The 26,933-nt window shown below is 45.2% G+C and overlaps 1 protein-coding gene across 3 annotated transcripts in view; it reads right to left on the reverse strand.

Annotated features, from left to right (window-relative positions):
• The window catches only part of sp2 (sp2 transcription factor), a 67,564-nt gene that overhangs the window by 33,013 nt on the left and 7,618 nt on the right, over positions 1-26,933 (reverse strand). Inside the window, exons 1-2 of one of the 3 annotated variants that reach the window (XM_072561219.1) lie at positions 5,952-6,039; positions 704-783 (exon numbers count right to left, since the gene is read on the reverse strand). In XM_072561219.1, the coding sequence (XP_072417320.1) occupies positions 704-783; positions 5,952-5,958 (87 nt within the window). In that variant the 5' untranslated portion in view covers positions 5,959-6,039. Of the gene's footprint in view, positions 1-703; positions 784-5,140; positions 5,490-5,951; positions 6,040-26,933 lie in introns of those variants that run through there. The other 2 variants (XM_072561218.1, XM_072561217.1) reach the window with 2 other exon arrangements.

A 26,933-nucleotide genomic window follows, 5' to 3' on the forward strand; every position in this document is an offset into this window, starting at 1 on the left:
AAGTTGCCCCTTCGGTCTCTTTTATATCTTTTCCCTCTCACCCTAAACCTTAGCCCTCTAGTTCTGGATTCCCCCGATCCCAGGGAAAGGACTTTGTCTATTTATCCTATCCATGCCCCTCGTGATTTTATAAACCTCTATGAGGTCACCCCTCAGGCTCCAACACTCCAGGGAAAACAACCCTAGGCTATTCATTCTCTCCCTATAACTCAAATATTATAGGGGCAGCACAGCGGTTAGCACTGCTGCCTCACAGCGCCAGTGACCTGGGTTCAATTCCCACCTCAGCCGACTGACTGTGTGGAGTTTGCACGTTCTCCCCGTGTCTGCGTGGGTTTCCTCTGGGTGCTCCGGTTTCCTCCCACAGTCCAAAGATGTGCATGTCAGGTAAATTGGCCATGCTAAATTGCCCGTAGTGTTAGGTAAGGGATAAATGTAGGGGTATGGGTGGGTTGCGCTTCGGCGGGGCGGTGTGGACTTGTTGGGCCGAAGGGCCTGTTTCCACACTGTAATGTAATCTAATCTAAATCCTCCAACCCTGGTAACATTCTTGTAAATCTTTTCTGAACCCTTTCAATTTCACAACATCTTTCCAAGAGAACAAAACTGGTCCTGACAACTAGCTGACTCCAGGTGTTACAGACTCCTGGAGCTGAAATGTTGTTTGATGGTAGGTGCTCCAAAGCAGAAACATCTCCCTTACCTCAATCATTGTTGATGCTGCTGGCTGCAGGTATTCACAGTGACTAATGGTGGTGGTGGCTGCCATAGTGTCCTGCTGGTCTGAAAATGAAAGCACAGTGCCATTTATAAAGAGCATGTGGAAATCTCTTCATGAGACCTCAGGGGTTTGTTTCAACCTGCATGTCTCACTCTTGGATTTTAGTTCACTCTTTCTTCAGTGGTCCCTATCCCTGCCAAACTTTGCTTTCCTCTTCTGTGAATAGTAGGGTTTGATTTCAGCAGATCCTAACCACTCTCAGCCATCTCTCACCTGCCTGACTCTTGAAATCAATTGCAGAAACTGTTCAATACCAGACATCCTCCTTTGTGTCAGGTATGACTCCAATCAGCAACAAGTGTTTCTCCTGATTCCTATTGACTTCAAACAAAAATACTGTGGATGCTGGAAATCTGAAATAAGAATTTTAAAATGCTGGAAAAGCTCAGTAGTTCAGGCACCTGATGGGTCATTGACGTGAAATGTTAACTGTTTTTCTCTCCAGCCTGACCTGCTGAGTTTTTCTAAACTTATTTGTTGTTCTTATCCCATTGTCTTCAGTTCTATTAGTGCTCAATACCACACTTGGTCGAATGCCATTTTGATGTCAAGGGTAGTTACTCTTGCCTCATCTCCTGAGTTCAGCTCTTTAATCCTCATTTGGACCACAGCTGTAGTGAGATCAGGATCTGAGTAGCTCTGGTGAAACCTGATCTGAACATCAGTGAGCTAGTTATTGTTAAGCAAGTGCTGTTTAATAGCACTGTCAATGACAACTTCCATCATTTTACTGATGATTGTGAAAAAACTGATTGAACCACAAGTGACCTGGTTTGTCCTACTTTTGTCGGACAGGATATACCTGGGCAATTTTCCACATTGCAGTGTAGATGCCAGTGTTGTAGGTATATTGGAACATTTTGGCTAGGGGTTTGCTAGTTCTGGAGCATAACTTTCAGTACTACTACCAAAATACTGACGGGGCCATAGCTCTTCAGCTGATTCCTGATATCACAAATAATTGAATAGTCTGAAACCTGGTATCTGTAATGGTGGGGACCTCAGGAGGCTGAGATGGATCATCCACTCAGCAGTCTGGCTGAAGGTGGTTGTAAATCACAGAACTTTAACAGTGCACAAGGCCATATGGCCCACTGTATCTGTGTCAGCTCTCCAAATGAACAATTCACCCAGTTCCATTCTTTTGCATTCTCTCTATAACCCCTAAACATTCTTCTTTTTAGAATAACTCTCCAACTTCTTTTTGAATGCTTGGCTTGAACCTGCCTTTATCACACACTCAGCATTGCTGTGTGAAATATTTTTACTCTTGTTGCTTTTGCATCTTTTGTCAATTCCTTTAAAACCATACTCTCTCATTCACAGTCTCTTTCCAAGCTGTTCTCCAGCCTTGTCTTTTGCACTGGACTCCCCCATTCATGAGGATGGGGATACTTGTGGAGCCTCATCTTCCTGTTAGTTATTTAATTATCCACAACCATATAGAAATGCAGCGCTACAGAGCTTAGATCTGATCTGTTTGGTGTTGGATCACTTAGTCTGTCTATTGCATGTTGCTTCCGCAGTTTGGCATTTAATACTCCTGTGCATTAAGTTCACCAGGTTGACACCATTGTTAGGTATGCCCAGATACAGAATTTTTCACCCAGCAGGATACTGTATATTGCATCAGTGCTGAACACAGTATCTTACACCCAGCAGGATACCATATACTACTTCCTGAGCTTAATACAGTATATTATGTATAAGTTACTGTATACTGCACCCAGCTCTAAACACATTATATTATGTCAATTGCCATGTATATGTATTTTACACCATTGAACACAGTACACTGCACCGTCTGCTGGATACAGTACATAATACATAGCTCTTAAAAAGGTTTATTACAACCCAACACTAAACATAGTATATTACAATCAGTGCTGAAGTACAGCATATTACACCAGTCCATACTTTAAAATAGCATATAACACATCCATCCAGTCCATATCAGCATTTAAACTCCAGGCCAACCTCCTTTAAACTCTCTTTATCTCAAACAAACTGTATTTCCTTCAATGTCATTGTTCCTAAAGTGCTTCTGAATCTTGCCCTTCATCTAGGCTATTTGCTTCAACCACTCCTAGTGGTTATATGTTGTTGATTCTCAGCACTCACTAAGTAAAGACTTTTCTTCTGCATTTCCTATTAGATTTACTGGCAACTATCTTAGGTTGATGGCATCCAGTTTTGCTCCTTTCTACAATATTGCAGCAGTGTGCATTGTGATCCCATAGGACTGTACAACAATGTCTAATATTTTACAGTACTGAGCACAGCAATTGGTGCTGGAAGATCAAAGTGAGGCATGATGCGTATTGCTGAACAAAGAGACATTGGAGTGCAGGTTCACAGCTCCTTGAAAGTGGAGTTGCAGAAAAATAGGATAGTGAAGAAGGCATTTGGTATGCTTTCCTTTATTGGTCAGAGTATTGAGTACAGAAGTTAGGAGGTCATGTTGCAGCTGTACAGGTCATTGGTTAGGCCACTATTGGAATATTGTGTGAAATTCTGGTCTCCTTCCTATCAGAAAGATGTTGTGAAACTTGAAAGGGATCAGAAAATATTCACAAGGAGGTTGCCAGGGTTGGAGGATTTGAGCTAGAAGGAGAAGTTGAATAGGCTAGGTTGTTTTCCCTGGAGCGTCGGAGCTGATGGGCGACCTTATAGCTGTTTCAAAGTTTGTGAGAAGATTTGTAGCTCGGGTGCTCGTTGTTGTGGTTCTGTTCGCCGAGCTGGGAATTTGTGTTGCAGACATTTCGTCCCCTGTCTAGGTGACATCCTCAGTGCTTGGGAGTCTCCTGTGAAGCGCTTCTGTGATCTTTCCTCCGGCATTTATAGTGATTTGTATCTGCCGCTTCCGGTTGTCAGTTCCAGCTGTCCGTTGCAGTGGCCAGTATATTGGGTCCAGATCAATGTGCTTATTGATTGAATCTGTGGGTGAATGCCATGCCTCTAGGAATTCCCTGGCTATTCTCTGTTTGGCTTGTCCTATAATAGTAGTGTTGTCCCAGTCGAATTCATGTTGCTTGTCATCTGCGTGTGTGGCTACTAAGGATAGCTGGTCGTGTCGTTTCGTGGCTAGTTGGTGTTCATGGATGCAGATCGTTAGCTGTCTTCCTGTTTGTCCTACGTAGTGTTTTGTGCAGTCTTTGCATGGGATTTTGTACACTACATTGGTTTTGCTCATGCTGGGTATCGGGTCCTTCGTCCTGGTGAGTTGTTGTCCGAGAGTGGCTGTTGGTTTGTGTGCTGTTACGAGTCCTAATGGTCGAGTGGCTGTCAGTTCGGAAATGCTCTTGATGCATGGTAGTGTGGCTAGTCCTTTGGGTTGCGGCATGTCCTCATTCCGTTGTCTTTCCCTTAGGCATCTGTTGATGAAATTGCGGAGGTGTCCGATTTTGGCGAATACATTGTGTAGGTGTTCTTCTTCCTCTTTTTGCAGTTCTGGTGCACTGCAGTGTGTTGTGGCCCTTTTGAATAGTGTCTTGATGCAACTTCTTTTGTGTGTGTTGAGGTGGTTGCTTTCGTAGTTCAGGACTTGGTCTGTGTGTGTGACTTTCCTGTATACCTTTGTGGTGAATTCTCCATTCGGTGTTCTCTGTACCATCACGTCTAGGAATGGGAGTTGGTTGTCCTTTTCTTCCTCTCTAGTGAATCGGATTCCTGTGAGTGTGGCATTGATGATCCGGTGTGTGTTCTCTATTTCTGTGTTTTTCAATCAATAAGCACATCGACCTGGACCCAATATACCAGCCACTGCAGCGGACAGCTGGAACTGACAACCGGAAGCGGCAGATACAAATCACTATAAATGCCGGAGGAAACATCACAGAAGCACTTCACAGGAGGCTCCCAAGCACTGAGGATGTCACCTAGACAGGGGACGAAACGTCTGCAACACAAATTCTCAGCTCGGCGAACAGAACCATAACAACTTATAGCTGTATATAAAATCCTGAGGGTGATGGATACGATAAATAGACAAAGTCTTTTCTCTGGGGTGGGGGGATCCAGAACTAGACAGCATAGGTTTAGGGTGAGAAGGGAATGATATAAAAGAGACCTAAGGAGCAACTTTTTCACGCAGAGGGTGGCATGTGTATGGAATGAGCTGCCAGAGGAAGTGGTGGAGGCTGGTACAATTGCAACATTTAAAAGGCATCTGGATGGGTATCTGCATAGGAAGGGTTTGGAGGGATGTGGGCTGGGTGCTGTCAGGTGGGACCAGATTAGTTTGGGATATCTGGTCGGCATGGATGAGTTGGACCGAAGAGTCTGTTTCCGTGCTCTACATCTCTAAGACTCTATGTCAGATAGCAGTTCAGAGGTCACTAATTTCAAACTCCAACTCACAAACTGCAACTTTTAGAGTCTCCATTTATGCCACCGAATTGCCAACTCGTAATGGTCGATAGTTAATCTCCCATCAATGCTTCTTGTAGCATGTGCCTGCCCCATCGTGACCAAGAGCATGCAAGACAGGGAGTGGGGCAACGGTAATGTTGACATTGCTGCATGACCCTAACCGGTGGCACATGACCCTCTACCCCCAGCCTCTGAACCCATCACCCTCGAAACCCACCACCCTCCCTCCGCCAACAATCTGGAGGGAGTAGGGAGGGCAGCAACCTGCGGATTTTATTGCCAACCCGTTGCTTGCCCATTGATGGGCACCTTGACACTGCCAGTGCAAAACTGCAACAGCAGTAGGAAAACGAAGTGCAAAACACTTTCCATTTTCCAATTAATTTTTTTCGAAAAAAAGAGAGAGAAAACGTTAAGAACTATCAACATTTTGCAATGCAACAGATGCAAGGTTTTGCAATGCAGCTTTGACAAGAAAATATTCCCCGTCAGGATGCATGCGATTAATTATATTTTGCAAATCTCCTTCTCCTCCCACCCCCTGCGCAAAGTGCGCCTTTAAGTGTCGGAGGGAAAAAAAACAGCGGCAGCGGCGACGGTGGCGGCCGGAGGGAGGGAGCGAGCGGCTCGGTCCCGGCCCTGGCCCCATCCCCCACCCCTTGGGCCCCGGGGCCGGGCCGCCGCCTGTCAGCCCGCTTCCCCCGGATATCCCTCACCTCTCGCGGACCCGGTCGCCCCCCCAAAAAAACGATTTAATTCCCAATTATTTATTTTAATTTTTTTTAAAAAGCGAACCTACCGCTCATGATGTTTTATTCACTTTAAGAGGGTCAAAGTGGAGCGCGCCGCCGCCGTCCAATCGGCTCCTGCGTCCCGCCCCCCCACACCCAGACCGACACCAGACCCAGCCAATCGGACGCCGGGTTGGCGACGTTCGCGTCTGACGCCAAGCCGCAAGAGAGCGAGATTTTCACACTCCCGCTTTCTGATTGGCCGGCGCTCAATTTTGACCGACAGCACCGTGTGGGCGTATCCTACGTATGCGTGGAGTTGGATTGGTCATAATTCTGACTGATGGTGCTGTGGACCACGAGAGATGCGGAATGCGAAGGGGGCGTTATCTGCATATGGGAGCTGATTGGTTGACAGGCGTGAGGGCGGGACACTGTCGGAATGATTGATGGGGGGAATCGGGGGATCTCTGGCGCAGCTGCAAATGAACCAGAGGCGGCCAGCAGCCATTGTTCACCCTGGGGAAAGGAATGTTCTAACAGGCTGCAAAACAGGCACCGCCCTGCACTCAATGTGAAACCATCCAATTGCAATGAACTTTTTAACTTGACATGTCTGCAATGTTTGCAAGTCCAGTAGTAGTTTGAAACAAGACAGGATGTATACCTAAAAAAAGGAACAAGATTGTCTTTGAAAAAAGTTTGCAAGCTTTTACATAAAAAGTTGGGACTTTTCAGCATCACTTTTGAAATAACTCCACAGTGGTTGGTATTCTGTCACCCCCTTTGTTTACATGGGCGCCATCCTCGATGCTGGTCCAGCTCCCTCCTTCCATTCCTGATGAAGGGCTTTTGCCAGAAATGTTGATTCTCCTGCTCCTTGGATGTTGCCTGACCTGCTGTGCTTTTCCAGCACCACTCTAATCCAGTTCCCTCAGAGCCAGCTCTCAGAGTGAACAGAACCTCTTGGCACCACTGTTTATGTCTGTCAACAAAGGTTAACAGCCCCAATCAGGGAACTCTTAATCTGTGAGGTCCACACAGCTGAATTGGTTACAATCACTACTTTATTACCCATTTTGTAAAATATTCAGGAACACAGACTTATAAATGGGTGAACTACAGGGAGTCCTGTCAGTGTAGAAGGTAGTTTGCACAAAGGTAGGTCCCACCACCAGGTGGGATCTAACTAACCAGGTAATCTATTTTAATGGTTTGAGGATTTAGGTCATTGTCATGCTGAAATGGCTGGCTTCATATTTTCTAATCAACCCATTCAGAGATGTTATTACACATTGGGACTGATTAGGGATAGTCAGCATGGCTTTATGCATGGGAAATCATATCTCACAAACTTGATTGAGTTTTTTGAAGACGTAACAAAGAGGATTGATGAGGGCAGAGCGGTGGACATGATCTATATGGACTTCAGTAAGGTGTTCGACAAGGTTCCCCATGGGAGACTGGTTAGCAAGGTTAGATCTCATGGAATACAGAGAGAACTAGCCATTTGGATACAGAACTGGCTCAAAGGTAGAAGACAGAGGGTGGTGGTGGATGGTTGTTTTTCAGACTGGAGGCCTGTGACCAGTGGACTACCACAAGGACCAGTGGACTACCACATCAAAATTGGAGGTATAGTGGACAGAGAAGAAGGTTACCTCAGATTACAATGGGATCTTGGTCAGATGGGCCAATAGGCTGAGAAGTGGCAAATGGAGTTTAATTTAGATAAATGTGAGGTGCTGCATTTTGGGAAAGCAAATCATAGCAGGACTTATACGCTTAATGGTAAGGTCCTAGAGAATGTTGCTGAACAATGAGACCTTGGAATGCAGGTTCATAGCTCCTTGAAAGTAGAGTCGCAGGTAGATAGGATGGTGAAGAAGGCATTTGGTATGCTTTCCTTTATCGTTCAGTGTATTGAGTACAGGAGTTGGGAAGTCATGTTGCAGCTATACAGGACATTGGTTAGGCCACTGTTGGAAAATTGCATGCAATTCTGGTCTCCTTCCTATTGGAAGGATGTTGTGAAACTTGAAAGGGTTCAGAAAAGATTTACAAGGATGTTGCCATAGTTGGAGGATTGATCTAAAGGGCTGTTTTCCCTGGAGTGTCAGAGGCTGAGGGGTGACCTTATTGCAGTTTATAAAATCATGAGGGGCAAGGATAGGATAAATAGACAAAAACTTTTCCCTGGGGTCAGGGAGTCCAGAACTAGAGGGCATAGGTTTAGGGTGAGAGGGGAAATATGTAAAAGAGACCTAAGAGACAACGTTTTCATGCAGAGGGTGGTACGTGTATGGAATGAGCTGCCAGAGGAAGTGGTGTAGGTAAGTACAATTGCAACATTTAAAAGGCATCTGGATGGATACGTGGATAGGAAGCATTTGGAGGAATATGGGCTGAGTGCTGGCAAATGGGTCTCGATTGGGTTGGGATATCTGGTCGGCATGGACGAGTTGGACCAAAGGGTCTGTTTCCATGCTGTACATCTGCATGACTCTATGATTCCCTTGGATAAATGGATATTTTTTGGCTGAGGTTATTAACCCACAACTACAAATTTAAGCGATAATAACATTATCTGTTGAGGCATAGTCACTGTTGAGCTGTATATTGATGAAACTAACAACAAAGAATCAGCCAAACTATTTGAATCAGCCAGTTATAAAATGGAATTCAGTGAACCTCGTAAATTTGTGGACTACTTCCAAAAATTAAAATACCATGAACACCACAATATGGAATGAACTGCCAGAGCAAGTAGCAGATGCAGGTACAGTTCTAACATTTACAAGACATTTTGACAGATACATGAGTAGGAAAGGTTTAAAGGGATATGGGCCAAACACAAGCAAATGGGAAACCAAAACACAAATAACTGGAAAATCTCAGCAGGTCTGGCAGCATTTGTGAAGAGGAATCAGAGTTAATGCAGAGGTTTAAGAGAAAGGCATTGTAAATAGTGGTTCTATGTTCTCTGTTGAACTTAAAGAATAAAATTGTTAATTTTTACTGTAAATAGTGAAATCTGGGATAGTTCTTTGCCTCTTGAAATGTAACAGATTACGGTGTGAGGTGAGCTTCTCTGTGTGTCGGGTCTAATTTAGCAGAGGGGTTTAACCAGTGTTGTAACGTAAGGGAGTCAAACAGTGATCCTTCTTCAGAACTTGAATGGGACCAGTTTAGTTTCTGGAAACGTGGTAAGCATGGAGAGGTTGAACTGAAGGGAATATTTTCATGCAGTATGATTCTGTGACTCTATAAACAGAACCTTAAACATTATCCAGCCCAATCTTCTTTAAATTTGTTTTGGAATGTGGGAATCACAGTTAAGACCAACTCTTAAGCCCGTGGCCAGTTTAATGTGGTGATAGTGTTACCAATGTTTGACTCCCTTACTTTACAACACTGGTTAAACCCCTCTGCTAAATTAGACCCGACACACAGAGAAGCTCACCTCACACCGTAATCTGTTACATTTCAAGAGGCAAAGAACTATCCCAGATTTCACTATTTACAGTATAAATGAACAATTTTATTCTTTAAGTCCAACAGAGAACATAGAACCACTATTTACAACGCCTTTCTCTTAAACCTATCTTTTATCTCACACTCTACAATACTCATCCGATAATAAAATCCTGATTAAGATTTACCAAAAAAGAAACGTTTCAAAACCAGTCAGCTTTGTAGATTTTCCTCTGGGTTTTCCTGGGTCGTCTCTTCTTCGATCTTTTGATTAGATTAGATTAGTTACAGTGTGGAAACAGGCCCTTTGGCCCAACAAGTCCACACCGACCCTCCGAAGAGCAACCCACTCAGACCCATTCCCCTACATTTAACCCTTCATCTAACACTATGGGCAATTTAGCATGGCCAATTCACCTAACCTGCACATTTTTGGACTGTGGGAGGAAACTGGAGCACCTGGAGGAAACCCATGCAGACATGGGGAGAATGTGCAAACTCCACACAGACAGTTGCCTGAGGCGGGAATTGAACCCGGGTCCCTGGCACTGTGAGGCAGCAATGCTAACCACCATGCCGCCCAACAGTTTGCTGCACATTTCTTATGGACAGGTACCATTCAGAGAGCTATTTGACTACTAGTCTATACTTGCTGGTTTTCTTGGCGGTTCTTCCCCCTAACTGTTCAAAATGTCCAGTTTTATACCCCAAAACACGAGATCATTCCATTAGATTGATGTCATCAAAACATTAAATTCAAATTCGATTGGATTTTGGTGTCTTGGGACATAATTTATGGCCATATTCAAATTTGTTGTGTACCATGGCAACTCAGCTGCACTATTGGTTTCACAGTCAAATGTTACATTTTAAATTCTTTCAGCACACTCCGTGCCTCTCTAAGTCCATGCCAGCTTCCAGTCTCTCTTCAAGGTACAGTACACACCTTCATACCATTTATAAAATGTGGTTGATTCTCACCCTTGAGATCAGTCTAGAAAATACTGTTAGACTGTAAATCAAGAGGCAGACATAGGCCATTCTGCCCATCAGGTCTGCTATGCCTTTCAATGAGATCATGACTGAGCTGATCATCCTCAACTCCACTTTCCTCCTTTAACCCCATTACGTTTGGTTCCCTTTACTGATTAAAAATCTACCATTGCACCATTCTTGCTCATTTGTCTTGTTGAGTGTTGCTGAACAAAGAGACCTTGGAGTGCAGGTTCATAGATCCTTGAAAGTAGAGTCGCAGGTAAATAGGATAGTGAAGGCAGTGTTTAGTATACATTCTTTTATTGGTCAGAGTATTGAGTACAGGAGTTGGGAGGTTATGTTGTGGCTGTACAGGACATTGGTTAGGCCACTTCTGGAATATTGCGTGCAATTCTGGTCTCCCTCCTATAAGAAGGATGTTGTGAAACCTGCAAGGGTTCAGAAAAGGTTTACAAGGATGTTGCCGGGATTGGAGGATTTGAGCCACAGGGAGAGGTTGAATAAGCAAGGGCTGTTTTCCTGGAGCATCAGAGAGTGAGGGGTGACCTTATAGTGGTTTATAAAATCATAAGGGGTATGGATAGGGTAAATAGACAAGGTCTTTTCCCTGGGTTGGGGAGTCCAGACCTAGAAGTTATAGGTTTAGGGTGAGAGGGGAAAGATTTGAAAAGGATCTAAAGGGAAACCTTTTCACACAAAGAGAGGTGCATGTATGGAATGAGCTGCCAAAGGAAGTGGTGGAGGCTGGTACAATTACAACATTTAAAAGGCATCTGGATGGGTATGTGAATAGGAAGGAGGTAAAAAACAATGACTGCGGATGCTGGAAACCAGATTCTGGATTAGTGGTGCTGGAAGAGCACAGCAGGACAGGCATACTGCTCCTCGGATGCTGCCTGAACTGCTGTGCTCTTCCAGCACCACTAATCCAGAATATGAATAGGAAGAGTTTGGGCCAAAAGCTGGCAAATGGGACTCAATTAATTTAGGATATCTGGTCATGATGTGGATGTGCTGGTGTTGGACTAAGGTGGACAAAGTTAAAATTCACACAACACCAGGTTATGGTCCTACAGGTTTATTTGGAAGAAGCACTCCTCCTTCATCAGGTGGTTGTGGAGGAAAAGATCATAACCACAGAATTTATAGCAAAAGTTTACAGTGTGATGCAACTGAGATTATATATTGAAAAAGACCTGGATTGTTTGTTATGTCTTTCATCTTTTAGAATGACCATGTTGGTTTCAGTTCTTTCATATGCAAATCCCAGAATCTTTTTTAAAGTTATATTCTCAAGTGAATTTTAACAATAGGTGCCATGTCAGCTCAGATAATTCATTGAAGGTGTGAGGTGTCCTGTGTGACGCTGTCTGTGCCCCAATGTTCAGACTGATTCTATTTCTAAAAAATGGATTACCAGAATCTTACATGGATTATAAATAAAATGTAATTCTGCAAGTACAAATTCATCCCACAAACTTACATGTGTGTTAGCGAGTTTTGAGAAGATTTGTAGTTTAGGTTGAGGTTCTGAATGTAGGTTTGCTCGCTGAGCTGAAAGGTTCATGTGTGTGTGCATGTGGGTGTATGTGTGGAGGGCTGTAAGTGTCTGTGACAGTGTGTATGTGTGAGTGTAAAGGGGTATCAGTCCGTGAGAAGGTGCATGTGTGGGTGTGAGTGTGGTTGTGTATGTGTGAACGCATGAGAGAGAGCTTGTGTATCAGAAAAGGTCTACGTGAGCGTGTGAGTATGTAAGAGTATGTGTGGGTGTGAGAGAGTGTTTAATGCAGTGAAGTCACCTGTAATGTGACATGAACCCAAGGTCCCAGTTGAGGCCATCCCCATGGGTACCGAACTTAGCTATCAGCCTCTGCTCGGCCACTTTGTGTTTTTGCCTGTCCTGAAGTCCACCTTGGAGGATGGTCAACCGAAGGTCCAAGTTTGAATATCCTGGACCGCTGAAGTGCTCTCCAACTGGGAGGGAACACTCCTGCCTGTTGATTTTTGTGCAGTGTTCATTCATCCGTTGCTGTAGCCTTTGCTCAGTCTCACCAATGTACCATACCTCAGAGCATCCTTCCCTGCAGCGAATGAGATAGACAAAGTTGGCCAAGTCACGTGAGTACCTGCCGCATACATGGTGGGTGGTGTCCCCACGTATAATGGTAGTATCTGTGTCGACACTGTGACACATCTTGCAGGATCTGCCATGACAAGGTTGTATGGTGTAGTCCTGAAAGCTGAGCAGTTTGCTAAGAACAATGATCTATTTAAGATTTGGTGGTTGTTTAAAGGTGTAAAGTGGAGGTGTGGTGGAAGGTTTTGGCGAGGTGCTCATCCTCATTGATAGTGTGTTGCAGAATGCAAAGAACATGGTGTAGCTTTTCGGCTCCTGAGAAGTACTGAACAATGAAGGGTACCCTGTTGGTTGCATGGTGGTTGACAAGTTGAGTATCGTACCCTGTTCCTATGAGGGCATCCTTGGGTACCAAGTGCCCATCATGATCTTCCTCATCTGAACAGATCCTGTGTATGTGTAGGGCTTGTCCATATGGGATGGCTGTTTTAATAAGTTTCAGGTGGAAGCTGTAGAAGTGTAGCATTGTGAGGTTATCCATGGGTTGGCAGTAGAGTGAGATGCTAAGGCGCCCACCCTTGATGGAGATGCATGTGTACTACTCTTTAGTATCTGTCTCATTCTTGGACACATGCATCTCCAGCAAGGATGGGCATCTCACTCAAGGATGGGCACCTCACTCAAGGATGGGCACCTCACTCAAGGAATGGCACCTCACTCAAGGATGGGCACCTCACTCAAGGATGGGCACCTCACTCAAGGATGCCCTCAAAAGAACGGGGTACAATGCTCAACCACCACTACACATGGGGACACCATCCACCATATACGCGGCAGGTACTCATGTGACTCGGCCAATGTCGTCTATCTCATTTACCATGGGCGATGATATCCTGAGGCATGGTACATTGGCGTGACCGAGTTGAGGCTACAGCAACGGATGAATGGGCACCACACAACAATCAACAGACAGGAGTGTTCCCTCCCAGTCAGAGAACACTTCAGCGGTTCGGGACATTCAACCTCAGACCTTCAGTGACCGGCCTCCAAGGCAGAAGTAAAAAAACCTGACAGCACCATAAGGAATACCAGGGGCAGTCTACCCAGTGCCCAGACCAATAATCCTGTCCATGTAAGAAAATGTGGTTTTTATACAAATTTGTACTGGCTCACAGCAGAAACCTTCCCTCTCCCTCTCACTTTTTGACCATGTAGAGACACCGGTGTTGGACAATGTTATAAAGCACACAACACCAGGTTATAGTCCAACCAAAGATCTGAAGCCGAATGTCCCTGAGCACTGAAGTGTTGCCCGACAGGGAGGGAACACCCCGTCTGGTGATTATTGCACAGGTTCGGTACCCATGAGGATGGCCTCAACTGGGACCTTGGGTTCATGTCACACTACACGTGACCCCACTATACTATCCATACACACACACACACACACTCATGCAGACCCTCTCTCTCACATACATACAACCCCCACACTCTCTCCACGCACATACCCTCTCACAGGCTTATACTCCATCACATTCACACATACTTTACCAAGCTTGCACACATGCAAATACAGACTCTCACACATGCACTCACATTCACACACTCACTCTTTCTCTCTCTCTCTCTCTCTCTCTCTCCCTCTCTCATGCACACACACACACACACACACAAGTCTTGGGGGTGAATTTGCATTTGCAGAATTATATTTGCAGACACATTCTATTTTGCTCAAAAAAAAACACAATCTGCAGGCAGTCAATCTATGTAATATTTTGTAAATTCCACTTTGGAAATAGAACCAGTCTGACTCAAGATTTGGATACAGACAGACTCAGGACCTCATACCTTTAATACATTGAGCTGAACTGTCACATTTTTTTTATAAAACCTTAGGTTATCTCAAGAATGTGACTTTTAAAAAATTCAGAGATTTACATATTAATGAACTGAAACCTGCAACCCATTCTAAAAGATAAAAGATTTAATAACAACCTAGGTTTGTTAAATATATCATTTCAGTTGCACAACACTGTTATCTTTTGCTATAGATTCTGTGTCTTATGGTCCTGCTCTACAGCTACCTGACGAAGAAGCAGTGCTCTGAAAGCTAGTGCTTCCAAATAAACCTGTTGGACTATAACTGAATGTTGTGTGATTTTTCACTTTTTGATGCTAGCATTGCCCCTGACAGACTTTCCTTGGAACTAGGAGAAAGTGAGGACTGCAGATGCTGGAGGGTCAGAGTCAAAACGTGTGGCGCTGGAAAAGCACAGCCAGTCAGGCAGCATCTGAGGAAGGATTCAATTGGCTACATGGGTGGTGCAGGGAAAGAAATATATATAAAATAAAGAGTTTTCACAATGGTGTCTTCTTGGTCTCACTATATAAAAATTATAGAACCACAGGTGATTGGGGGAAAATATAGAAATATGAAGCATTACTGCTGGGCCCTCTTATGGCACAGTGTTAAATAACCAAAAAAACCGAACCAAAGACAGACGTCAGACCAGATGGAGGAGTCTTGACCCGTTTCCAAGAGGCTTCAGAGAGTAAAGTCTTTGGGTAAGCTATCACTTGGTTGTCAAGTATTGCTTTATTGTTACTTAATACATCCTCTTAATTTTTTGCACCAAAACTAGTGACTGCCAACTTTTCATCCTGTTCAGAATATAAATAAAAAGCCAAGTAATTCACAGAACCTTGAAAATTGGTGGGTTCAGATAAGAGTGAAAATTATCTCGATGCTGCTGGAGGCAAGGGTTGACTGTGAGAACATCGACTACCACTTTTCCTACATGGTGCCTGTGATTCTCTAAGACCTCACTTCATTGATGAAAAATACTCTGGGACATCCTGAGGTCATGCAGGTGTATTAGAATTGCAGAGAATTTCAGATATTTCCTCTTGTTAAACTGCTATGTAAATTCAAATTGTTGTTGCTGACAGAGGTGAAACATGAAGCACTGTCTCTTGAGGGATGGGGGAAGGGTTATGTGGGAAAATTAATAAAAAGAGGTTAAATAATAAATGTTATAAGAAATAGTAAAATCAACAAATAATAAAGCACAATTATTCAGTCTTATTTTAAAATATAGTTTGAAATACATCTCATCAGACAGTCTTTTCCCTGAAGTAGAATTCACTCAACAACCAAAATATAGAAAGTATCTAATGTAAAAATTTTAAGTATAATGGAGCTTTGAGAAAAACAGCATTGTACGAACATTAAAGTTCACAATAATTTTGCTTTCTCCATTTATTTTTCAAGTGGTGTAATTTGGAATGCAGTCTCCAGTCTCTCCCATTCATTTCTCCATTTCAGTCCCAATAGGTTATCCCATTTCTGCAGTCAGTAATAACCTTTGCAGATTTAACATACTCTCCCTTTCCAGCAACAAGCTTGCTAGTTCAAAATCAGTGGCTCCTTGGTGAATAAGTCTTATTGGAGATGGTCTTCTTCAAGGCAGCTTGATGAGAATGATCTCAAATCACCTTTACTGCCCACTCTCTGTTGTACTGTATCAGGGCAAGAGTTTCATTCCATCTTTTCTGTCAGCTCCCTCGCTGCCCTTCTGGAACTGGCACATTTACTGTTAATCACTGCAATAAAGTTACATCCCCTTCTCCACACACAGGTCACGTAGTCTGGAACATCTATGTCTCAATGTCAGAATCCACCTCCACCACCATCCCCATCAACTTCCCCGAACGTTCCTGGCTCCTGCTGTGATGAAGAGATCGCTGCCTTCTCCAAATGACTCTTGAACCTAGAGAGAAGATTCAATGGGTACCCAACCAGGCCAGAACCAGAGACACAATCACACACTGCTTGGAGACATCAGACAAAGGACAGAAGCAGGATCAGAAACTCTCACTGACATTCCCTCTCACTCTAACCCAGGGATCATTGGACAGCGATCAGTAGCAGGAACCTTGGCTGATTTCCCCTCTCTCTGTCTAACCCAGAATGTAAGTGGATAGTGATCAGGAACAGGAATCCTGATTGATTCCCACTCCCCAACACTCCTCTCTCTCTAACCCAGGGATTACTGAACAGTGATCCGGAACAGGAATCCTGGTTGATTTCCTAAGATATTGAAACTGGTTGTGATTTTTCAACGGCAAAGTAATTTCAATATTCTCTAAAAAAATGAATCCTCTTTTTACAAATCAACAATTGACTGAAGGAGCAAGTTGTATCCCAGGACAGTCCGTTCTGAACCAGGCTCAGAGAAAATGAACAAGGATCTTCAGTCACAATCTAAAATCACCAACTAAACAAAAATCCACCAGAAGTTGCCTTTGATTGCTGACAAGGTTGCTCAGTCCTTAAGAAAAACTGACTTTGCAGTTTCACACTGAGTTTCCATCAGTTTCTATCCCTTTTCTCTGCCCCTGGAGGATGGTGTCAATTACACCATTGGGTAACACTGTCAAAGGCAGCAATACAAACCCATCAGGCACAAAGAGGGACACTAACTCTTGGGATAGTAGCCCAGGTCAGTGGGGAAATATCAAGATCACTGAACATATCTGGGATCATGTCTAGCTCAGCGAGAAGTCTAATAATTTAATGATAAGGACCTGAGATAGAGTCAACAGTGAAGACTTGTTTCCAATAGTGAAGTCAATTACCAGAGGCACAGCTTAAGGTGATTGGGGGAAAAATTAGATGGGCATGAGGAGAAACACCCAGAGATTGGCTGGAAGTCTCTACCTAGTTTGGTGGTTGAGGCAGGAACTGTAAACTCATTTAAAAGGCTTGTGGCATTAGAATGAATGGCTATGTTATGTACGTAGTTGAGGGTGCTAGCCTTTTAAGAGAACTAGCCAGAATATTCTGAGGGTTTGGAGCTTGGGAGTTTAGGGTGAGAGGGGAAAGATATAAAAGAGACCTGAGGGGGCAACGTTTTCATGCAAATGGTGGTACATGTATGGAATGAGCTACCAGAGGAAGTGGTGGCTAGTACGATTGCAACATTTAAAAGACATCTGGATGGGTATATGAATAAAAAGGGTTTGGAGGGATATGGGCCGGGTGCTGGCAGGTGGGACTAGATTGGGTTGGGATATCTGGTCAGCATGGACGGGTTGGACCAAAGGATCTGTTTCCATGCTGTACATCTCAATGGCTCTATGACTGTAGCCTAGAACTGGCTGTGGAGGTGTGAACATCATTAATAAAGTGTTCCTGTTAAGATTTACCATTCGAGGAGAAAGTGAGGACTGCAGCTGCTGGAGATCAGAGCTGAAAATGTGTTGCTGGAAAAGCGCAGCAGGTCAGGCAGCATCCAAGGAGCAGGAGAATCGACGTTTCAGGCATAAGCCCTTCTTCAGGAATGAGGAAAGTGTGTCCAGCAGGCTAAGATAAAAGGTAGGGAGGAGGGACTTGGGAGAGGGGCGTTGGAAATGCGATAGGTGGAAGGAGGTCAAGGTGAGGGTGATAGGCCGGAGTGGGGTGGGGGGCTGAGAGGTCAGGAAGAAGATTGCAGGTTAGGAAGGCGGTGCTGAGTTCGAGGGATTTGACTGAGACAAGGTGGGGGGAAAGGGAAATGAGGAAACTGGAGAAATGTGAGTTCATCCTTTGTGGTTGGAGGGTTCCTAGGCGGAAGATGAGGCGCTCTTCCTCCAACCGTCGTGTTGCTATGGTCTGGTGATGGAGGAGTCCAAGGACATGCATGTCCTTGGTGGAGTGGGAGGGGGAGTTGAAGTGTTGAGCCACGGGGTGGTTGGATTGGTTGGTCCGGGTGTCCCAGAGGTGTTCTCTGAAACATTCTGCCTATTTGCGGAACATTTCAGAGAACACCTCTGGGACACCCGGACCAACCAACCCAACCACCCCGTGGCTCAACACTTCAACTCCCCCTCCCACTCCACCAAGGACATGCATGTCCTTGGACTCCTCCATCACCAGACCATAGCAACACGACGGTTGGAGGAAGAGAGCCTCATCTTCCGCCTAGGAACCCTCCAACCACAAGGGATGAACTCACATTTCTCCAGTTTCCTCATTTCCCTTTCCCCCCACCTTGTCCCAGTCAAATCCCTCGAACTCAGCACCGCCTTCCTAACCTGCAATCTTCTTCCTGACCTCTCAGCCCCCCACCCCACTCCGGCCTATCACCCTCACCTTGACCTCCTTCCACCTATTGCATTTCCAACGCCCCTCTCCCAAGTCCCTCCTCCCTACCTTTTATTTTAGCCTGCTGGACACACTTTCCTCATTCCTGAAGAACGGCTTATGCCCGAAACGTTGATTCTCCTGTTCCTTGGATGCTGCCTGATCTGCTGCGCTTTTCCAGATTTACCATTCATCTACCTTGTGTATAATTCCAAGTTCTGAGTGAATCATCAATGTAACAGGCTAGTTTAAAAGCATAGGAGAATGTGAAGACTGCAGATGCTGGAGATTAGAGTTAAGAGAGTTGTGCTGGAAAAGCACAGCAGTTCAGGCAGCATCTGAGGAGCAAGAGAATCGATGTTTCAGGCATAAGCACTTCATCAGGAATGAGGCTTGTGGGTCAGGGCTGAGAGATAAATGGGAGGGGGGTGAGGTTGGGGGGAGGTAGCTGGTAAGTGGATGAAGGTGAGGAAGAGGGTGATCGGTCAGATGGGGCAGTGATGAACGGGTTCAGAGGGCAGTACCGAGTTGGAGGCTTGGGACCTGGGTAATGTGGAGGGAGGGGAAATGCAGAAGCTGTTGAAATCCACATTTATCCTGTGTGGTTTAAGAGCATCTATGGGGAATGGACAGAAAGTGAGAATTGGCAGAGAGATAGAGGATTGGCCATGATCACGCTTGAAGGGCATCCTCCTGCTCTGAGTTTCTATTCATGTTGCACAGATATGATGGGCTGAATGGCCTGCTTTTTGTGCTGTAACTTTTCCATGGGTCTATTTAAATAGACTTTTTTTTATTTCAAAAATATACTTTATTCATAAAATTATTTGGATCTCTATACAATTGGTCATGCCATTCTTGTGCACACATCACATTGCTTTACATACAGACATCAAAATTTATTTTACCTATATACAAGTCTGTACATTTACTATCCAGCTCTTCTGCTGAGGCGTCAGCAGAGCCCAACCATTACTCGGCACTTCACAGGAACATCATCAAGCACAGTTAGGCACAGCCGCATAAAGTGAGATTATGGCAGATGAATAACAGCTTGGTCAGGGAGGTACATCTGAACTTGTGCTTTAAATTGACAATGAGAAGGTGCTGGAGGGAATTTCAGACCTGGGCAGCTGAAGGCACCGCTGCAAGTGGCTCAAATCAAGGATGCTCAAATCGTCAGAATTGAGAAGAATGCAGAGACCTCTCTGCTGATGCTGCCAATCCCTGTGTATTCACCATACATTTAATATTTTAGAATCTCCAAAATGCTGCAGTGCCACAAGTACCCACTGGGGGGAGCAGCTGGTCAGGGGTCTCAGCAGCCCCACCAGCAGGAATACAATGAAACTGCAGCATTGTCCCCTCAGCCCCTCCTCACTGGGATCTCCCCACCTTTGATGGAATAAGTGAGTGCAGTGGGCAGGCAGTTTGGTTTCTCCATGGTGGTCTTGTTGCGGGTGAGACGTTTTCCCTCAGCTAACGGTTTCACTAAGAAATACCCCAGGAGCTTCCAAGTCATCAGCTGTGATTTGTCCCTGGGGAGCTGAGAGAGTTTGTTGGTGAGATACACAGGAGTCAGGAGTCAGTTCACACTTGGGTCTTCCATTTTCCTGGTCAACAAGAAAATCAACTTGCATTTATATTGTGCCTCTTTACAACAACTTATATTTATATCACACCTCACAAAGGAAAACATCTCTTTATGGAAGCTTTACCAAACAAAAAGTGAGACCGAACTATAGATATTTTGAATCAACCTTTTTGGATATATTTGACACTCGCCTTGACCTCTGAGCTACAACAGCCCTGTTCCCCCTTAAAACAGTGAGATTTTGCCAAATAAACAGATAATCCCACTCACATGTCCACGTGTCTGTCCTCAACATGCTGCAGTGTTCCAGTGAATCACAGCACAAACTTGGGAAACAATACCTCATCTTCAGACGAGGCACTTTACAATCTTCTGGACTTATTTCTGAGTTGAACACCTTCAGGTTGTGAACCCATTCGCATTCCTTCCCTTTCTTTTAGTTTTCCTTGATCATTCACTGTCACCATGTCTTCTCTCCCCTTCCCCCACCCCAGTGAGCCTGTCTGTTCTGGATTAGTGGTGCTGGAAGAGCACAGCAGTTCAGGCAGCATCCAACGAGCAGCGAAATCGACGTTTCGGGCAAAAGCCCTTCATCAGGAATAAAGGCAGTGAGCCTGAAGCGTGGAGAGATAAGCTAGAGGAGGGTGGGGCTGGGGAGAGAGTAGCATAGAGTACAATGGGTGAGTGGGGGAGGAGATGAAGGTGATAGGTCAAGGAGGAGAGGGTGGAGTGGATAGGTGGAAAAGAAGATAGGCAGGTCGGACAAGTCAAGGAGACAGTAACTGAGCTGGAAGTTTGAAACTAGGATGAGGTGGGGGAAGGGGAAATGAGGAAGCTGTTAAAGTCCACATTGATGCCCTGGGGTTGAAGTGTTCCGAGGCGGAAGATGAGGCGTTCTTCCTCCAGGCGTCTGGTGGTGAGGGAGCGGCGGTGAAGGAGGCCCAGGATCTCCATATCCTCAGCAGATTGGGAGGGGGAGTTGAAATGTTGGGCCACGGGGCGGTTTGGTTGATTGGTGCGGGTGTCTCGGAGATGTTCCCTAAAGCGCTCTGCTAGGAGGCGCCCAGTCTCCCCAATGTAGAGGAGACCACATCGGGAGCAACGGATACAATAAATGATATTGGTGGATGTGCAGGTGAAACTTTAATGGATGTGGAAGGCTCCTTTAGGGCCTTGGATAGAGGTGAGGGAGGAGGTGTGGGCACAGGTTTTACAGTTCCTGCGGTGGCAGGGGAAAGTGCCAGAATGGGAGGGTGGGTTGTAGGGGGGTGTGGACCTGACCAGGTAGTCACGGAGGGAACGGTCTTTGCGGAAGGCGGAAAGGGGTGGGGAGGGAAATATATCCCTGGTGGTGGGGTCTTTTTGGAGGTGGCGGAAATGTCGGTGGATGATTTGGTTGATGCGAAGGTTTGTAGGGTGGAAGGTGAGCACCAGGGGCGTTCTGTCCTTGTTACGGTTGGAGGGGTGGGGTCTGAGGGCGGAGGTGCGGGATGTGGACGAGATGTGTTGGAGGGCATCTTTAACCACGTGGGAAGGGAAATTGCGGACTCTAAAGAAGGAGGCCATCTGGTGTGTTCTGTGGTGGAACTGGTCCTCCTGGGAGCAGATACGGCGGAGGCGGAGAAATTGGGAATATGGGATGTCATTTTTGCAAGAGATCGGGTGGGAAGAGGTGTAATCCAGGTAGCTATGGGAGTCAGTGGGTTTGTAAAAAATGTCAGTGTCAAGTCGGTCGTCACTAATGGAGATGGAGAGATCCAGGAAGGGGAGCGAGGTGTCAGAGATAGTCCAGGTAAATTTAAGGTCAGGGTGGAATGTGTTGGTGAATCTGTTCTTCCCAGTTTGGCAGTTAGACACACCATGTTCTGCCATTCTCACATTCCAATCACTTAACACCCTTTCTCCTCCAGCACTCCACCTTCCCCAGAATATCGCATAAATGCTGCCCCTCCACATTTCAGGTCTGCTCAGTTGAAGAGTCAAATGTTAGCTTGCTCTCTCTCCATGGATGTTGTCTGACCCACTGTGATCTCTAGCACTTCTTGTTTTCAGCATCTGCAGTAATTTGCTCTTATATAAATAGATGCAAGGGCTAGCTGGCCAAAAGCTCAGGTAATGACGTGAGTTTTCAGTAACTTTTTAAGTGAGAGCAGAGTGGAGAAGCTAAAAGATTTAGGAAGGGAGTTTCAGAGCACAGAGACGCTGCAGCCTCTCTGATGTTTGGGTTAAAATTGCGCGTACACGGAGGAGTGCAGAGATCTCGGGGCTGTTCGGGTAGGTGGAGATTCGATGTTTCGAGCACAAACTCTTCATCAGGAAGAGCTCAAAAAGTTCGACTCTCCTGCTCCCCGGATGCTGCCTGACCTGCTGTGCTTTTCCAGCATCACACTCTCGACTCTGATCTCCAGCATCTGCAGTCCTCACTTTCTCCTTGGTGGATATTGCACAGATAGAGAGAGGGAAGGAAGAATTTGAAAATAAGGTTGAGAATTTTAATGATGTAGTTTTGGAAGTGAGTGTAGGTCAGCGACTATGACGGTAACAGGTAATGGGCATTTGGAACGAGTTACAATAAGAACAGAAAGTTGATTGAGCAAATGAAGAGGTGGCATTAACAGTGGGTCCTGAACCAAACAAAGAGGATCTGACTGACCATACCTCAACAGCACATGCCCAGACTGGTGAACCATCCAGTAGTTTGTCCTTTACGGAATGGCTCAGAGGTGGAGTTTCCTGAGATCTGAGGGGATAGGAAACCCCCTGCTCCACCCTATTCCACAAGGTGGTGACACCTGCATTGTCTGTAAAGTCACAGACACCACAGACTCACTGGGAAACAGAGCGAGGGCTGGAACCAGCGGGCTCGGTCTTCAGCATATAAACAAAACACAGATAAACACCACTAAATACCCCCAAAGGGGACCCAATTAATCATGTTAAATCTAACATTGTTTTCTACCAAAAATGACTCGTTGTAAAAAGATTTACATCCAAGCCAGTTGCATGGAGTTCAGAACCAAATTAGCAATGATCTCACTGGCCTCCTTCTCCTCCTTCCACCCATTTCCAACATTGGCCCTTACCTGTGTTTCCGTTTGACACTGCAGCTCAACAAGATTCTTCAGGACCTTCAGGACCTTTGCAATAAAACAGACTACAGACGGTAGGTGGAAGACCTGGAAAAATGGTGCACTGAGAACAACCTAGCTCTCAATGCCGGCAAAACCACGGAACTCATTATTGACTTTTGGCAGGATGTTACTCATGCCCCCCCCGACACATTAACATCACAGAGGGGGAATGAGTGGAGAGTGTCAAGCTTCTGGGAGTGGTCATCCACAACAAGCTTTTTTGGACTCTTCATGTGGACGCACTGGTTACAAAGGCCCAACAACATCCCTTCTTCCCTCAGGCAGCAGCGGAAATTTGGCATGACAGTGAATACCCTTGCCAACTTTTATAGTCTGTCTGGATGTATCACTACCTGGTGTGACACCTGTACCATTCAAGATCAGAGACGGTTACAGACAGTGGTGAACTCAGCCCGGACAATCACAAAGGCCAACCTTCCATCTATAGAATCCATCTAAGAGGTTCACTATCAATGAAAGGCCGCCAGCATTCTCAAAGATCCATCTCACCCTGGCAATGTTTTTCTACAACCTCTACCATCAGGGAGAAGGTACAGAAGCCTGAGCACATGCACCAGCCAGTTTTGAAAGAGCTTCGACCATACTGTTGTTAGAATACTGAATGGACTCACAAACTCTTAACATTCGCCTGTATCTGTGTTTTTGTTTTTGCTGCTGTTTATCTATTATTTACTTATCTCTGCTACTTAACTCTGTGATCCTCCTGTATTGCTCACAAGACAAAGCTTTTCACTGTGCCTCGGTACACGTGACAATAAATTCAATTTCAATTTATGCTTTTTCTTGGATGTGTCTGAACAAACAAAAAAAAAGTTTGCATTTCTCCAGCATCTTTTTCAACCTCAAGCCATCCTGCAGTGTCTCCATTAACAGTGAAATACTCCTGAAACGTTGTCACTGTTGCCTGTAGGAAACGTGGCAACCACTTTGTGCACAACAAGATTCCACAGACAGCACTGAGATATCCATCAACACATTTGCTTTGCAACATTGACCAATACAATAGGGAAAATGTCCATGCTCTTGTTCACAATCATTGGCTGTGGAATCTTTTAGACACTATGAGGCAGGGAGTGGGTGGTCTAGTGAGAATATCACAGGATCAGTAAGGCAGCTTAATGCCCTGGAGCTACTGGTTCAAATCCCACCCCAGCAATTCAATGGATAAATACGGAATTGAGAACTAACTCAGTAAAGGCGATCAGAAAATGATCATTGTTTGATGTAAAAACCCAACTGATTCGTTAATGCCCCTTACAGCAGAAAATCTGCTATCATTACCTGATAACTATAGTAATGTGGTTGATTATGAAATGGCCTAAGAAGCCACTTAGTTCTAGGGTAATTACAAATGGGTAACAAAAGTTGATCTTGCCAATGATGGCTGCATCCCTTGAAAGAATGATAGGATCTTAAAAATCCATCTCACAGAACAGATGGGGCTTTAGTGCATCAGAGAATTGGCCTGAAGTATCTGCTCAAGTTTCTGGTTTTTGGGAACAGTAATCGCCAGCCTCTAGCTCAGAGGAATGAGAGCAGTGAATAAACAGACCCTGCTTTCCAAATGAAGCAGAGACTACAACAACCTTCAAAAGAAAAAGTTAAATAAATATTTAAACTGAAGGAAGATGCTGACTGCAAGGACGATGCGTGGCCATGGGATTAGTTTTGGTGACTTCTCTCAAAGAAATAGGCTGTACATGATGGGCTGACTGGTCTCCTGTGGACACTCAATTACCCGAGCATTGGAGGGGAGAATTTGTCCGGGTGAATCACTACACTCTCTTTTGGCACTTAGACAGTACGAGAGCATCGTAATCTCAGAATCCACTCCCCAAATGTCCCTAAAACCAAAAGAACTGCAGACACTGGAAATCTGAATCAAAAACAGAAATTGCTAAAAAACCTCAGCAGGTTTGGCAACAATTGTGGAGAAAAATCCGTTAACAAAGAAGGGTGACTGCACCCAAAACGTTAACTCTGATTTCTCTCCCACAGTAATTGCTGTTTTTGCCCTAGATGTATCTGTCCAGGGAGAGTATATTGGGACACGGTCAAGGGAGCTTTACTTTCAATTTGAAAGATTGGATAAAGGGACTTCATGTATCTAAACCTGTGTTGTCCCCATCCTGGGAGTATTTGTTGAGGACAATATAGAGGTAGCTTTACTCTGTACCTAACCCTATGCTGTTCCTGTCCTGGGAGTGTTTGATGGGGGTTAGTGGAGAAGCTGATAATTCTATACCTTGATAGTATAGCCAGACAGTAGCTTGGTTCCCCCAGATTTGTAAATTAAAAATTGATTTTTTTTTCACTCATTCTTCCTTTCTCTCTCTTTCTGCACCTGATCTAACTCATCACATTTACTGTTCTTTTGTTCAGTTTTCAGCCCAATTCTGATTCACAGGTTAAGATGAGAGACCATCAACCCACTGATCACCGAGTCCCAGATGCCCTGTTACCCTCAGCTCACTGCTATCAGCTTTTAGACTTCCAACAGTTAATGATGCAGGAATAATCAGATCTGAAAGGCCTGGGAAGAATAGAATTCTTGGTGCTCAATGCTTAACTCTAAAAAACTCTGGAGAAAGTGGGGACCGCAGATGCTGGAGATCGGAGTCGAGGGTGTGATGCTGGAAAAGCACAGCAGGTCAGGCAGCACCCGAGGAGCAGGAGAATTGATGTTTTGGGCATAAGCCCTTCATCAGTCATCTCCAAAAACACTCAAAGTTGAAAAGGATCCTGGGTCCCAGCAGTGTATCCCTAAACCACCAGCTCGTGAACAAATAGCAAGAGGCTGTTGGAATGATAGCAAGAGTAATTGTGACGAATTGGAACTTGCAGAATCGCACCTGCAAATTGCTAAACTGTTCTAAACCCACAAGGATGTAGGCCCAGCCCTGCCTACCTCTTTCCTCAGAATGCATACTGCTCATTCCAGGGATTGGTGTCAAAAAGTGTGGCACTGGAAAAGCACAGCGGGTCAGGCAAAATCCGAGGAGTAGGAGAGTTGATGTTTTGGGCATAAACCCTTCATCAGGAATGTGGGGGTGGGGGGATGTCAGGGGACTGAGAGATAAATCGGAGGGTGGGGGTGGGCCTTGGGGGAAGGTAGCTGGGAATGTGATAGGTAAATGCACGTGGGACGTGATGGTGATAGGTCAGAGCGGAGGGTGGAGTGGATAGGTGGGAAGGAAAATGGACAGGTAGGACAGGTCAAGAGGGTGGTGGAGGGTTGGATTTGGGTTGAGGTGAGGGAGGGGAGATGAGGAACCTGGTGAAATTGATGTTGATGCCATGTGGTTGGAGGGTCCCAAGGCAGAAGATGAGGTGTTCTTCCTCCAGGCATTGGGAGGCTTGGATTTGGCAATGGGGGAGGTCCAGGACTTGCATATCCTTGGTGGAGTGGGAGACAGAGTTGATATGGTCAGCCACAGGGCAGTGGGTTTGTTTGGTGCGTGTCCCAGAGATGTTCCCTGAAATGTTCCACAAGTTGAAGTTCTGTCTCCCCAATGTAGAGGAGACCACATTGAGAGCAACAGACACAGTAGATAAGGTGTTTGGATGTGCAGAAAAGTCTCTACCAGATGTGGAAGGATCCTTTGGGGTCATGGACAGAGGTGAGGGGGGAGG

Source organism: Chiloscyllium punctatum, chromosome 42 (genome assembly GCF_047496795.1).
Source record: "Chiloscyllium punctatum isolate Juve2018m chromosome 42, sChiPun1.3, whole genome shotgun sequence".
Lineage (NCBI taxonomy): Eukaryota > Metazoa > Chordata > Chondrichthyes > Orectolobiformes > Hemiscylliidae > Chiloscyllium > Chiloscyllium punctatum.